The 16,495-nt window shown below is 38.3% G+C and overlaps 1 protein-coding gene across 1 annotated transcript in view; it reads right to left on the bottom strand.

Moving 5' to 3' along the window:
• LOC126161913 (tyrosine--tRNA ligase, mitochondrial) overlaps positions 1-16,495 on the bottom strand; it is a 121,895-nt gene that overhangs the window by 54,622 nt on the left and 50,778 nt on the right. Inside the window, exons 5-6 of the mRNA XM_049918074.1 lie at positions 15,584-15,792; positions 15,357-15,423 (exon numbers count right to left, since the gene is read on the bottom strand). Of these exons, the coding sequence (XP_049774031.1) occupies positions 15,357-15,423; positions 15,584-15,792 (276 nt within the window). The remainder of the gene's footprint in view (positions 1-15,356; positions 15,424-15,583; positions 15,793-16,495) is intronic.

Here is a 16,495-nt window from a genome sequence, read left to right on the forward strand (position 1 = left end):
ACATAACAGTCCATTTGGGCTCAGCATTGCCAGCCATGTAAACAGCCATGCCAGCAGGGTACTGGTGTGAAGTCTTGCCTGAGCTACTTCTCAGTGCATATGTGTCACTTACGCCCATCACAAAATGCTTCTTCTTTTCATGTGGCAAGAACAGGCACTTTCAAGCTGTGGGCTTACAGAAAAAGAAGGCACCCTCTCCTAATATATGCCCACAGAAATCAAACTTTGCTGAACATGTTGTGTATTTTGAACCAAACAGAGCCTTTACTGTGAAGCAGAAGTGTGGTAGTTCACAATTCAAGAAATCAGTAGTCTCTTCATTGGTGCAGTGCCCTTCTAACAAACTCTTTACGAATACAGGTGCCTCAGTATCTTCGCTCAATCGTATTACTTATGATTTTCTTGGCAAGTCCAAGCTGCAGAAATAACACATTATGCTTATGGCACATAATGGATAAGGCATTTCAGTGCTCGGTTCTTGCGGGCTTCCTGTCATATACCAGAATTTTCAAAAGACTGTGACATTTGCATTCATGGAACAGTGAAAATATATTTTATCTTGATTTGTTTGATTCATTTGGATTGTGTGTGGTACACAGTATGTTGTCAGTTACTCTCCTTTTGATTCGAAGGACACTGTCCCTCACTTGTGTGGTGGATTCAAAAACTTGTTTGCTGATGGCTTAGTCAAAGCTTCTAATTTTGTTGTGTATGTGACCATGAAAGGCAATGCACAGCCTCACTTCTTCAGGGCTCATGCTGTACCACATGTGCTCCGTGAACACATTGCTCAGGAGCTTCCACAGTGGCAGGACAATTGCACCCATCATGGCCTGGCTGTGGGCATCTCAGTTAGTATTCACTAAGAAGCTTTCAGGTAAGGTACATATTTGTGCAGACTTCATGGCAACAGTGAATCCCCAAACAGTGACTGACTCATTTCCTTTACCTCAACCTGATGAACTTATGGACCATTGCGGAGCTGGTCATTACTTCTCAAAGATTGATTTATGCGATGTCTACCTCCAGGTCCCTTTTGATGAACTGTCACAGCAAGTGCTTGTCATTAATACACATGGGAGACTCTTCAAATGTTTTCATTTGCCTTTCAGTAGCACATCTGCACCAACAATTTTACAGCACTACTTTGTTTATAAATTATTTATATGAACACCTTAGTAATTTGCACATCCTGTTCCAAATGTTATCAGAGCCTTAAATGCAAAAGACAAGTGCGTGTTCTTTCAAACTGAGACTGAATACTTGGAGCACATAAATAATTCTCAGGGCATTCATTTGATGCAGTTGCACTTGCAGACCGTTCGCAATCTCAAACCTTCAAGGAGTGCTACTAAATTGCAGTCGGTGCTAGGGAAGTTGACATATCACATCCACTTCATTTTGAAAGGAACTCAAATTGCAGTGCTCCACTGCAAGAATGTACCTTTTTTGTGGTTCCAGGAATGCGACATCGCTTAAAGATGCTTTGCACAGTGATCGTTCCCTACTTCATTTTGATCCTCCCAAACCTGTAGTCTTGGCCATGGAAGCCTCTTCGTACAGAATTGGTGCTGTTCTCACGCGCAGGATTGGTTCTGCCGACAGACCAATAGCCTTTGCCTCGAAACTGCTCAACGAAGCTCAGAGCAACTATTCGCAAAAATAGCAGGAGGCTCTTGCCATCATCAATGGAATGACTAAATTTCATCAGTATTTCTACAGAAGAAAGTCAAATACTTTATATTTTCCTTTTTCCTACTTATTGAAATATCTATCGAAAGTAATACACAACAGAAAGTCTTCAGTAAAACACTTGCAAGAGAGAAGCCGTGGCAAAAGAAATGTTGAACTAGAAGTTACAATGTCTTTCAGCATTCCTTTTGATAAGGAAAATTTATAGGATGAAATGGTACCAGATGCAGCAGTAATTTTAGTAAACAAAACATTAAAGTGTAAAAAAAAACAGGAAGCTGGATGATTTTGTAATAAATCGAGAACAATGAACGCCAAAATAATCCTTCTGCGACAGCAGCTCTCAGATGAATATACCGTACGACTGCTCAGCCAAATCTCCTAGATCATTCTAAACCTGGTAAAAAAAAACAGCACACACTGTGATAAAGAAATTCCAATTGAAAAACAATAAGGGAACGTGGTATAATAAGGAGTTTTTTGTGGACAAAGTGCTCTTAAAAATTAAGTCATCCAGAGGATACAGACATTGATTGAAGCACAAATTGTTGCCACTTTCCTCCGAAACACATCTACGAGATTTAGTAAAGGGTCTCAAATGATCACATGGAATCAACACACACTGTTTTTATTTTTGACAAGAATGAGATGACAACGAAGACTTAGGTGTGCTGATTTTTGATGAAGTTAAGCTTTAAGAAATGCATTTCAATAACACTTTGTTCAAAGGTGAGGATTTCATCAATTTAGGTGAATATATGCCAGAAGACTTGCAAATCATGCTCTGGTGTATGTTTGTTCCTCTACAGCACAACAGGATCCAACATATTGTTGTGTATGCTAGTCACCATGCAATTCCTGGTGACATCGTCTCGCAAATATTGATTCGGGCAGTTATCCAGCTAGAGTAAGCTAGAACAAGAATTATTGCATTCACTTCTGATGGCAGCTAAGAGAATAAAAAGATCTGGCAATGCCTAGGAATTAGTAGCATAAAAAAGTTACTTGCACATTATCAAATCCAGTTTATGAGACCAGAATAATTTGGGTATTTTCAGATGCTATTCATGTAACAAAGTGTGTAAGGAATAATTTTTGTGATACAGTGGAGGTACTTTTCAACTATAAGTCTGTCAACTACAATTCTTATTGGAGAGTTTATGAACATGGTAATTCCCCAGAATTTGCTGGATTAAAAGTTTGCCACAAGTCAACTTCCACCCACATAGATCCCTTGCCATTTCAACAAATGAACGTAAGATTAACTCTGTAATTATTCAGTAATTCAGAAGCCAATGGGATAAAATTCTTCAGGGAAACTGAAGTGTCAGTATTCAAAGGCAGTGAATCAATGGATCATTCATTAGAAGTATTTACAATTTAGTGGATGCACTTAACTCTTCGTTTGCTAAGGATGCTTTGTACAAAAACTCGGAGACTCACAAAACATTAATTAAATGGAAAAGCCATTCTCTGCACTAGAAGTAACAGCGTTGCTTTGGAAAGAACTCTCCAGTCTCTAGCAGTAATGGCTGAAAGTACATTAGGAATAACACACTAATTGTGGGAAAAGGGTTGCAACTATTGTTGTGGTAAAACTCCATGGGGTGACATTTTTTATGAATGTTTAAATAGTCTGGATCACATTAGTGTTGAAATGTCGAATATGCTGCAAAGATCATGTGACAGAAATTATTCCCAAACTGATTCTTCATTATATGTAATACTCGTTTTTCACTGGTGTTAAATAAATTCGGAAGGAGCTGAAGTCTTCAAAAACTTCAAAGACTGCCTGGAAACTGTCTAAACTGGCTGATGTCTACTGAGGTAAGTTTTAACTATATCCACAAAATTTTCATTTCATTACATAAATTTTATGAATGAATCAGTTCGTGTGCAGCGATTGCCGCGGTAACATATAATATTCATGCAAACAGAGTTGACACTCGGCGTGGTGGCTGATGGGAGTGACTGTAAATGGGAAATGCCTTTGCAATCACTCCCATCAACCCACCAGGCAGTCACAAGTTTGTTTGCATGTACAGTACTTCCGTGAGTCCTGAGTGCACCGGCAGAACATGTGAACTAGGAGTGTCAGCACACTTTCCCTTCTACTCACTATGAAAGTCGGAACAATTAGTGGTTATTTCCTGCTGCCATGTAGTACTACTTGGTGTTGTGGCTGAAGGAAGTAACTAGGTTTCCAAACTGTCTCTACTGCGCATGCGCACCTTCATGATTGTTGTGATCATCTTGACTTGTGTTATTCGCACAATATTTAGTGTGTCTCATTGTTTGGCCACTTGTAGTGCTAGCTGACATATTTGCTCACTTTGCAGCAAATGTTTTTGGCTTAAACACAGCACTAGTTTGTATTTGTCGTGTTTAGCAACACATGTTCTGAAAATTTATTCTTGTTGTCAAGTGAAAATATTTACAAACATATTTTTTTAAGATGTTTCACAAACAAACAATGTGAGTGATAGTTTGTGTGTGTGTGGTTTTCTCCATAATAGAGGAGGCGAAGTACCTGATAACATAAAAAGACAATTATAGTGAAAGACATGCAGAACAACACATGCAAACACCACACAAAATACTTATGTAAATATTTGCTCTTGACAACAAGAATAAATTCTCAAAATATGTCATGCAAAGCATGAAAAAATATGTAATTGATGCAATATTTCATTATTTACAGCTGCAGGCTTTCCAGACACATCAGTCATGATTTCTACTTTCCAGACTGTTACCAGTTCCAGTTACATCAGCAGTTTTTATTAGATAATAAAGTATTATTAGATACAAACAAGTCCCTGACAAGTACTTTGATGCATATTGTGTACACACATTTTACATAAAGTGTGAAAATGCAAGTGGAGATTCTATACGTAACTTTTAATCCTTAAAACATTATTCCCCACATTTTACATTTCCCTGCATTTTACACCATTTTTTGTAATCCCTTGAAAAATGTAAAAGCAGGGTTCACTATGATCACAAATAGAAAGGAGAGTGTTAGAAATCATATATGGAGTCACAAAAGACGCATTTCTCGGTGGCACAGAATTTCAATAGGTTTGCACACCAACTGCTGATTGCATTTTTTGGGCTTATTCCAAGCTCCCTTAGAGGGTGGGGTGGGGGTAGTGGGAACAATGGTAGCTAGGGAGGTCAGGTATTAAGTAACTAAAGTTACGATATTCACTACCAGCCCACAATATGGTATGCAAACAGAGACCCTTTATCATGTCTGCTTATGGGGTCATGCAAAGATTTCAACAAAATGAGATCATGTGTGGCTTGACATAGATGACAACCTTCACCAAACAGTGTATACATTTAAATTCCCAACACTGTTCACAAGGAAGCTGCAAGCAAAAGGTACAACCCACTACTTCATACAATGTTGACATAAATACAGTGGGGGTGCCTACAGTTCCTACCAAATGGGTCAAAGATACCAAAGTCCCTTTCATGCAGATATAAATTTATATAATTCAGAAATTCTTGTGTTGGACAGCAGATCTGTCAATAAGTAGTGTATGTGCTCTATTTCTTCTATTGTTATCCTCAAATATTTAATCAGCCTCGATATTAATGCACGAACTGCAACGGTATCATTACAAAGGAAGCCACTAATAATACGCAAGCTGATACTCTGTAGTTCTTTACCACCAAAGTAAACTTCAAAGGGATATAATGTGGCTTGGCTGTTCTCCCAACGAAGATCATGAGCAGCACGTTGAACAACAAATGAAAGGTACTCGGCAAAATCCATCAAAATGACGACCAGTTTCTCTACGAACTCTACTGGAGTTGCACAATGCTTGTATAGTGTATCCTGTAAGTATCAACCTACTGTTTGTATTCTAGCATTTCTTCTAGATCATAATTTTTTTACAGAAAAAAGTCTACCACATGGATTCCAGCTCAGGTTTCCAGTATACTATTCACAATGTTGCAGGATGTAGTCTTTTGGCTTCAAATAGCACTCACTTTCCTGGATTAGTTCCTTGTAATCCTCATCCTTGATAGGTGTTCCAGCCAGCATCAGTTTGGCATTTTGATGCACTTCACATACACAAATTGAGTGTGTAATCAGCAGCACCAACTGTAATACACCTCTGTGGCCTGAGTTTGTAAAAAACTGAGAAACCCAATTCACAGCTATGAACATTTCTTTTAAGTTAAAGTAGCCAGCATTTCTGCTCATGAACTTTTTCACCATCCACTCTTATTGTTATGAAATCACATCCACTCTTATTGTTATGAAATCATTTTTCCCTGAACACATCAGGGAAAATTCATGATCTTCGAAGAACCTGAAGACTTTAAACTGAGGTGGCACAAGTCATGGGATAGTGATATGCACATGTACAGATGGCAGTAGTATTGCATACAAAAGGTGTAAAAGAGCAGTGCATTGGCAGAGCTGTCATTTGAACCAGGGGATTCATGTGAAAAGGTTTCTGACATGATAATGGCCGCCTGACAGGAATTAACAGGCTTTGAACATGGAATGGTAGTTGGAGCTAAATGCTTGGAGACATTCCATTTCTGAAATTGTTAGCGAATTCAATATTCCAAGATCCACAGTGTCAAGAGTGTGCCAAGAATACCTAATTTCAGGCATTACCTCTCATCACAGACAACAGAGTGGTCCATGGCTGTCACTTAAAGACTGAGAGTGGCAGTGTTTGCATAGTGTTTGTAATAACCCAAGAAATCAATATGAGGCATATAATGAATGTATACATTAGGACATTGTGGCGAAATTCGGCATTAATGGGCTATGGCAGCATATTACTGACGCGAATGCCTTTGCTAACACCAAGACATCATCTGCAGCACCTGTTCTGGGCTAGTGGCCAAATCAGCTGCACCCTAGATGACTGGAAAACTATGGCCTGGTTAGATGAGTCCCAGTTTCAGTTGGTAAGAGCTGATGGTAGGGTTCGAGTGTGCTGCTGACTCAAGCCATGGACCCAGCTTGTCAACAAGACACTGTGCGGATCCACAATGGTGTGGGCTGTGTTTACATGGAATGGAATGGGTTTCCTTGTCCATCTGAACTGATCACTGACTAGAAATGGTCATGTTCGGCTACTTGGAGAACATCTGCAGCCATTCACGGACTTCATGTTCCCTGACAACAAAGGAAATTTTATGGATGGCAATGAGTCTTATCAGTGGGCCACAATTATTTGGGACTGGTTTGGAGAACATTCTGGACTATTCAAGCAAATGATTTGGCCACCCAAATTGTCCGACACGAATCCTGCTGAACATTTACGGGACATAATGAAGAGGTCAGTTTATGCACAAAATCCTGCACCAGCAACACCTCTGCGATTTGGATGTAAACAGAGGCAGCATGACTCACTATTTCTGCAGGGAACTTCGTATGACTTGAGTCCATGCCATGTTAGAGGCTGCACCATGCCAGGTAAAAGGAGGAGGTATCCTATGACTTTTGTCGCCACAGTGTATGTTTGATATTACACTCGAGTATTTTTCCCCTACCATTCTGCAAGTACTGTCAAGATGCCAGCATCTTCAGCTACCTTGCCTGCTTCACTGTTCTTGCAGCAACAGTAAATTCTTCTGCTGCTTGTTCTATACTCTAACTGCTGGGAGCCAGGTCAAAATTTGAACTATGTTGGAATAACTTGAATAATGCACTTTAATTTTTAATTCATTAATTAAAATATCCATATCCTTAAATTTTTAGCATTGCTTAACTACTTTTGTATCAACAACCTCAGCGGAGCTCAAACCAGCAGCTGCTGCTATAGCCTTGGTGATGTAACCCGATACAATGTTATACAACATAAATGACTGAACCAGTTTCATAAATTCATTGTAACTACATTGACATTGTCACAAAAACAATGATAAAAAAGCTACAAGAGGTTTGTATTGTTGCAGCCACACTTCAGATTTCTTTCATGAGAGAGCAGCAGTGAGTAGTTCTGCAAGATGGCAACAGGCACCAAGAAAGTATATGTATTTTTATTGCATGGAGTTATATGAAAAATGCAGTGTTTACATCTCCTCTACCAACAAACCTACCAGCATAGTAGGAACGCGCTGTGATGAAGCAAGCTGGCATATTTTTACTTCCCCTCTTGTTTTGCCATCTGCCTACTTAAATTGGTTTTTCCAGTTTTAATTAATTACCATTAACACACATGAATGTAAACTGCATTTCCATAAAAGAGAAAGGTTGGTCCTTAGTTTTAAAGAATATACCACCAGATCTAATTCTGTGCTTAGTTTTATGTATGTAATTGATTTTCTAATTTATTTCGACTATTTCTAGTTAGTATTTTTTGCTATTGGGTGAAATCAGTAATTGTTTCGTAACTTAAATTCTATGGTTGACGTAGAAACAAACATAAATTCTGTACTAATTATAAACATCTGGAGGAACAACTAATAGTATTCTTAAAGGATCTATTTGAAAACATATTAGCAAACCCAGCCCTTAATTAATTCCAAAGTAATTAACAGTTTTGTCAAAAGTATTGTTAGCATAACAATATCTGTTAATTTCATCATTTAAGCAAATAATTCGGCCTAACTCTTGTAGCAGAAGAAACAGTTAAAAAGAACCAATTTTTCGATGTCAAATGAGTTAAGTTTTAATTGTAATTTCCGTAAATTTAACTTTGAACAATGTGTAGTTTCAGTGCCTATTATTGTGAGGATATACAAGGGCCCAATTTTTGGTCCTGAGACAGTCAGTCCATGGCTGAGTTTCAGACGAGAAACTTGTGTTGGTTAGAACAACAACAATGTATCCGTGAAATAAATGTTACACAATTAGGCTGTGTGTTAAAACAATGAGAGTGTCTACTCCATACATACTTCTCTATTCTTCAAGAACTGTGAACTTTGTGGTTATGTTTTTACTGCTCATAGATATTCAAAAGTAAACTATTGTAGCAGTATGTGGGTGTTCGCCTGAAACCTATTACTGAGGCTTATTGAAACTTAAACAATAGTGCACTGGCCATACTGAATGTGTATATGGGGGATTGTGAAAAGTGAAAGCAAACAATTGTGAAACACAAATGTGTATCTGTCAGCTACATCCTTTAAACCAGACAGTACTGCACTTCCAACCCCTATTTTTTCAGCTAGGATGTTGACACCGAGGACAACAAACGAAGAGATAAAGAAGGCGATCTGTCACAGCGTCAACAGTACTTTTGAACAAACTGATAGACACAGGCTGCGCCAAACATGGGAAGAACTTTATCGACTTGATATCAGCACATTCGGGGGGGGGGGGGGGGGGGGGGGGGGGGCACATATGAAGCACTTGAGCACTTGTAACATATCAAGAAAACAAAAGTTTTTTCTGTGTGTGACAATATGTCAAATAATATAGCTACAGTAAATCTGTGAAATCACTTCTATTGTTTATAATTACCTTTTTTAACTTTCTGCCTTATTCAACCCACTGAATTTCTTGCTAATTGAAGCTTTAAAGACGAATCTGAGAGAGGTCAGTGAAGTATTCACTGTAGCAAGTGTCAACTGCATCCACATAATCAGCAATATTGTTTCTTGCTAATACCAAACCAGTAGTTGCTTATCAGCAAATTCTTGTCTACATCTGAGACAAAGCTTCTGGCCAGGCATAAAAAGTTTTAGTCAACTGTTTCAACTTCCCAACATGAGAAATGCCAGTTGGTTGTAAACCATTCTTAACTTTATGCTTGTTTTTCTCAAATGCATTACAGAAGGTATTTTGCAGAAACTGAAATTTTGTCATCTGCAGGGCATTATTGTAAGAACAAATTTATGCATCTCCTATAAAGTGAAATCCAGATCTAAATCTGAAAAAATCTTTGGCCAGCAACACAGGCTACAGCTGACTTTACCAAAGAAAAATGATGAAGGCTTATGACGGTTGGTGGCATCATGATCACCAAACAGCAAGCATCATGACCTCTTCATTCATATCACAAAACAAATAAAACACAAATTAGCTTAGTCACAAATCTTTCTAAGAGCAAGCTCATCACAAGATAAACACCAGAGAAGAACTGACAGTTCAAACAAAACCTATATTTCGTGAACAGTGGTGTTGAAACGTTTTGGCAATATTTTATAAAAGTGTTTGCAATAACGTGTTTAATAATACTGTGAAAAAATTTAGTAATGAATTTGCAAAACCTTTCGGGGGTCATTTCATATCTAAGCAAGCACGGGTCTTTAATTTAACTATATAGCTCCTGAAGCTAAAAGGATACCTACTATTTCTGGACACAGCAAAAATGTCTTGGAAGATTTTCAAAAATGTTTTCTATAATGGGAACGAATTTACAAAAACATTTGGGGGTAATTTCGTCCACAAGTAGGCACATATTTTCATTTGTTTTACTGCTGCTTATTGCTTGGAGTTGATTTGCACATACCTAGATTTGTATTTTTATTGGCATAAAAGCAGTTTTCACCGATTTTACTTTATTCATTTAACACTTTGGCAACCGTCCACTTAGAAGAATATTGGACCTAGGAAACCACCCATTTATGCTGTTATTTAAAGCTTTCCTGGAACATATGTCGTTGACGTATCTTCAAGAGAAATACTATCTAAAAAAAAGGGCCAAGCATCAACATTTATTTTTCATATTTACTTTAGTTCTTTGATGGATTACAAATTGTAAAATAATCTGACAGAAGGTATAATTATCTTACCAATAAAAGTGCGAGGTGAGTTACTGAGCAATATCTCCTATTAACCCAACAACATGATGTATTTGTAGCAGAACAACAACAAACTGTGAAACATAATGAGTACACCCACAAAATTACGTCAGTGTGATCACAGTCTCAGCCATTCACGACAGCAGCTATTATGTTCACTAATGTTTCTTTCTAAATAACTGTATAATTTCCCAGACGTATCCAAAATTTGGCACCCAAAACATTTTAAACAATTTCCAGGTGCGCGTATTTTGATAGAGGACAGAAGAAATTATACAAAAAGCACAATAAGGTGGCATGGCTGTGTGGAATATTACCAGTTCTTGGCTGAATCTGTTCATAAAATTATGATTTATAGCTGATCACAGATGAATTTTCTGCCGATTTGCACAAATACAGTTGTCACCACACATATTTAAAAATAATATAGTCTTATTCAACAAAAAAATGTTGTTTAAGAATACAACAGCAGTGGCTTGTAAGTTAAGAATAACTTTCATAAAAGTTATCCAAAGTTGGCACTTTAGTACGTTGCCTGTGGTCAAACTTTGGACCTCTACCTATAAAGGCTATGGAAATGGGACCAAACGAGATTCAGAGCTGGAACTTTGTATATATCCAATCAAGACATTATTGAACCAACTCAAAAAATTTCATCGGACTCAGAAAAGGTGAAGCACCAGCCATCTCCACAACTGCTCCACTCGACATGGAATTATCCTGAGGAAAGAGGCTTGTTACCTATGCCAGACCACTCAGAGATAAAACAGAATTCAAAGCACTAGAAAACTCCCCCAGTACATAAGAAATTAGTATTGTGCATCACATGGGGAAAATGTAAGGAAGAATTTTTAAGTATGTGTGTTATTTTGTACGTTTATTGTTGTAATCATGATAGGCAATGTTCATATTGCTATGTACATGTAGTGTGAAATAGTACAGTTGATCCAAAGATTTGTATTGAAGTTTCTTTATCAATGAAAGTGCAGTGAAAAATTAAATAATGTTTTATATTGACATGCCAGTCTTGGCATAGGCAGCAAGCATGATATGAGCCTCTGAGAACAACCATGTCAGTGGGTTCACACAGGTTAGTGTGAGATGGAAAATGTGTAAAACTGCTTGAACAGCAGCCCCTATCCCGAAAGAGAAGCCTTCTCCCTTAGAGCCGGGTAAAACAATGTTAACATTGTTGCTAGTGATGTTAGAAATGAGAAGTGACATTTAACTTTCAGCTGAACACTGTTGTTATCAAATATGGAGTTTGTTAGTGTAAAAGCTCTGAACACCACAGCTTGAAAAGTACAAGAATGGGAGGGATCTGAAAGTGGTTGGCCAGAGGCTCCCTAGAGGTGCAGAGCCGCACGTCAGATTAGCTGATGCCTGTAAAGCGCAGGGGAGACTGGTAGGCCAAACAGGGTGCCACCACAACCCTTTAAAAACCTTGGATTTTCGTACTCAAGAAACTTCTCTGTCAGATGAACTCTGTGTCACTCACTGCCAGCCTCAGGTAAGCTGTTTTAAATCTGTTTTCTCACCTGGAGTGCTGCTCTCAATGTTCATACTTTACAATGCTGCTAGTGGTTGCTACTTCTGTTTGCACTCACCCCACAAACTGAGAGACTGACTTCTCTTGTTCCAACAGTTGAATTCTTTGCTTTTTCTAATGTTTAGAATTAACCTTCAGTGTATTAGTTTAGTCTGAATACAATAAAAGAGTGTTATTCAGACCCATGAATTCCTTGAGTCTCCTGGTATGAGTATCCTTATAGAGTCCCAAAATCTCCACCTCTCGAACGTGCCCTGTGATAGTCTTGCCAGTGATATAAGAGTCACCTGCCATCACAGGAAATTTGTCTTTGTGCATTTGCTCTGAACCAATTAGGAATTACAGACTGACCTGTAACCTCTTCTCTCTCTCTCTCTCTCTCTCTCTCTCTCTCTCTCTCTCTCTCTCTCTTATGCTAGGACATGCCAGTTTTATAGCTCATTCTGAGAAAGTTCATGTAAACTTTGGGTTTTGTACTTAATTCTTCCATATGCAGATTTTCATTGGTATATTTACCTCTCAATTTCAACCATTCTCAGGACCAGCATCTGTTCTCTTTGCCTTTATACCCAGTGCTAAAGACGATGTCTGTGCTGGTAGCCATTACCACTTATGTCAAAATACTATACAAAGCAATAACTATATAATGTGAGAGCTGCTCCAAAAGTGATGGTAAGTTTGAAAAACTTGGTGTCTGTACATGAGAACATTTGTTTGACAAAGCCATAGAAAGCAAACAGCTTATAAGTTTGATCGTTTACAGCAGTCTTAACTCCAAAAGATTTAAATTCGCCTCAGCTGTAAGCTAATGATGAAAAACTCCTGCAGGCGCCACACATTACAAAAGTTTTACAATGTTCACATGATTTTCTCTGAAGAGATAAAACAGGGAAATACAAGGTGAATAAACAAAAGGTACTAAAACATTAGTTGTTACTGATGACTTATAGAGATGACGATTACAATTCTGAGGCTTTGTCATACACAACATTCACATTTATTTTATCTTCTACAACAAATTTAATTTCTTTCTTTGCAGCCAGGATATGATAGGGGATAATTCATAACCACATAAGAGCTCACCCAACTTGATATCAATGTATTTAAGAGCTAATTTCTATAATACTGGTTTTCTATAATGCAGATTTTCACATTCAATATTTGCATTTTTGATTATATTTGTTTTTGGGGAATTAGGCTGTTGTCTAAGAGATATTTCTCTGCCTAATGTTTCGTCTTCCAAAGCTGGAGATTTCATCAGGGGCTATAACAACTCAGAAAGCATTTTATATGCCTAATATACTGATCAAAAGTTAATTACAGTTGTATAAAGAGTCTAAGTGGAAACTAAGCCCCATTCCATTGATGATGTTGAACAATGTGCACAGCAAGTCATAAATACAAGACTGACATAAAGTGTAACAATGTACCAAGCCTCAAAGAATAATTTCTGTATACAACAGAGACAAATAGGATATTCGGGACACACATATTCAGGATCATGGTAGTATTACTAGACGCAGCACATTGACAATATTTATTAATTCCTAACAACTAACATGAAAACAGAAACAAAAACAGATTTATGTATAAAACTCCATATTATGTTCAGGTAGATTGAAAAATGTAAATAGTTGCAAATGAAAAAATAAAAACAGAGGTACAGATGATACAAACACAAAAAATTAAGTGAAATGCATCTCAGGCTTTCTGAATCATAAGTCTGTCACACATTACTGACAATAGCTATTGAGAAACCCACCCTCCCTTCCAACCTCTGCGCAATATTTCAAAATGTTTTCTCATATTTATACACTGAAGCGCCACAGAGACTGGTATAGGCATGTGTATTGAAAAACAGAGATACATAAATAGGCAAAATACGATGGTGCAATCAGCAACGCGTATATAAGACAACGGGTGTCTGGTGCAGTTGTTTGATAGGTCACTGCTGCTACAACGCCAGATTATCAAGATGAAAGTGGTGTTTCAGCCAGCACACAAGCGATAGGACAGAGGTAGTGATGAAGTTGGGATTTTCCCATACAACCATTTCACAAGTGTACTGTGAATATCAGGTATCCGGTAAAAAATCAAATCTACAGCACTGCTGCAGACGGAAAAAGATCCTGTAAGAATGGGACCAATGACAACTAAGAGAATCACTCAACATGACAGAAGTGCAACGCTTCAGCAAATTGCTGCAGATTTCAATGCTGGGACATTAACAAGTGTCAGCATGGTTCAAATGGCTCTGAGCACTATGGGACTTAACTGCTGAGGTCATCAGTCCCCTATAACTTAGAACTACTTAAACCTAACTAACCTAAGGACATCACACACATCCATGCCCGAGGCAGGATTCGAACCTGCGACCGTAGCGGTCGCATGGTTCCAGACTGAAGCGCCTAGAACCGCTCGGCAACTCCGGCCGGCTGTCAGTTTGGAAAGCATTCAACAGAACATTATCAATATGGGCTTTCGGAGGCGACAGCCCACTCTTGTACCCTTGATTACACGACACAAAATTTTACGCCTCACCTGGGTCCATCAAAACTGACTTTGGACTGCTGATGATTGGAAACATGTTGCCTGGTTGGACAAGCCTCATAGCACATTGTATCAAGTGGATGGATGTGCATGGGTATGGAGACAATCTCATGAATCCATGGACCCTGCATGTCAGCAGGGGTCTGTTCAAGCTGGTGGAGGCTCTGTAATGGCGTGGAGCAAATGCAGTTGGAGTGATACAGGACTCCTGATACGTCTAGATATGACTGACAGGTGACATATATGTAAGTATCCTGTGAGATCACCTGCATCCTTCATGTCCAATGTGCATCCTGACACTCTTGGGCAATTCCAGCAGAACAATGCGACACCCCACATGTCCAGAACTGCTACAGGGTGGCTCCAGGAACACTCTTCTGAGCTTAAACACTTCCACTAGCCACCAAGCTCCCCAGACATGAATATTACTGCGCATATCTCAGATGTCTTGCAAAGTGCTGTTCAGACGAGATCTCCACCGCCTCATACTCTCACTGATTTATGTACAGCCCTGCAGGATTCATGGTGTAAATTTCCTCCAGCACTACTTCAGACATTAGTAGAGTCCATGCCATGTCATGTTCCGGCATTCTGTGCACTTGCAGGGGCCCTACACGATATTAGGCAGGTGTACCAGTTTCTTTGGCTCTTCAGTGTAGGCTCTTTAAATCCAAATGAAAGAATCTAAAATTCTGAAAGACAAGATTCACTGCCTGTATCAGTTTTACAATGCTGATGGTTTTGCTAAACTTTCCCTCCTTCTAATGTAATGACAGTCATTTTACCTATTTCAACATTATTAAGATCACCCATTTGTAGTTATAATGTTTTCAATACAAACCTCCATGAACAAGGACTGTAACTTGTTCAGCCAATTTCTTCTGTGCTAATCGAGCTTCTGGCTTCACCTTAAAATGAAGAAAATAATTTTCAGACTTTAAACAATAAAAATACATTTTAACAGATATTAGGTCTCTCTCTCTCTCTCTCTCTCTCTCTCTCTCTCTCTCTCTCTCTCTCTCTCTCTCATATATTAAAATTACTAAGATTTTATAAAACATGAATCACCTTATGTTGTTGCATAATCTCATTAATTTTTCCTGTTGAATAGAAAGTGAATAATTTTAAAAGATTTTCTACTTCTGAGTCTCGAGATCGTATAAAAAACTGATATAGCTCAAATGGTGAAGTTTTTTCTCGGCTCAACCATATTGCATTCCCCTCAGATTTTCCAAATTTATTGCCAGTCTCTGTAGTGACAAGAGGGACAGTTAAACCTGTAAAGAAAGAGAGACAAGTTGCTAACACAGATAAGAAATCAACATGCAAAAATAAGTTTTTAGGTAGATCAAACCAACTGCATTGTATAACAAAAGCTTTAGCTTGTTTGTTCCAGAGGAACTACAAACAATAAACGGCTCTTACTCACTCACACACAGATTTGTTTGTTGAGCAGTGTAGGAAATGTGGAATTTTGTCAGCCACTGCCTAGCCATTACTGATATGACAAATGCACATTATCTGAATGTTCAGGAACCAATGTGGCCTGAAAGCACGCGATACCATTTATTGAAAGCAATACAGTTCTACGGATGATCGAATATACAACCACGTATATTATTGTGTGGAATACTAACCACAGTAAAACATTTGACATTATGCCCTCCATTACGCCTGTTACTAGGAAATCGACACAATGTGAAAGCAAAAACAACAGGAAGAGTCTCTCAATTTATTATAGCTCTTCCGTGTAACTGATACACAGTTTTTTTTTTTGTGTGTGTGTGTGTGTGTGTGTGTGTGTGTGTGTGTGTGTGTGTGTGTGTGTGTGTAGAAATAGAAGGCAAGTAAGGAAAACAATTGTTCAAATCATAACAACACCTCTGAAAATGTTAAATTCCTTGGTGTGGTGCTTCTGACACACACACACACACACACACACACACACACACACACTTATGTTTTACTGGTATTAAGCTG

The sequence above is a fragment of the Schistocerca cancellata genome, chromosome 2 (genome assembly GCF_023864275.1).
Source record: "Schistocerca cancellata isolate TAMUIC-IGC-003103 chromosome 2, iqSchCanc2.1, whole genome shotgun sequence".
Lineage (NCBI taxonomy): Eukaryota > Metazoa > Arthropoda > Insecta > Orthoptera > Acrididae > Schistocerca > Schistocerca cancellata.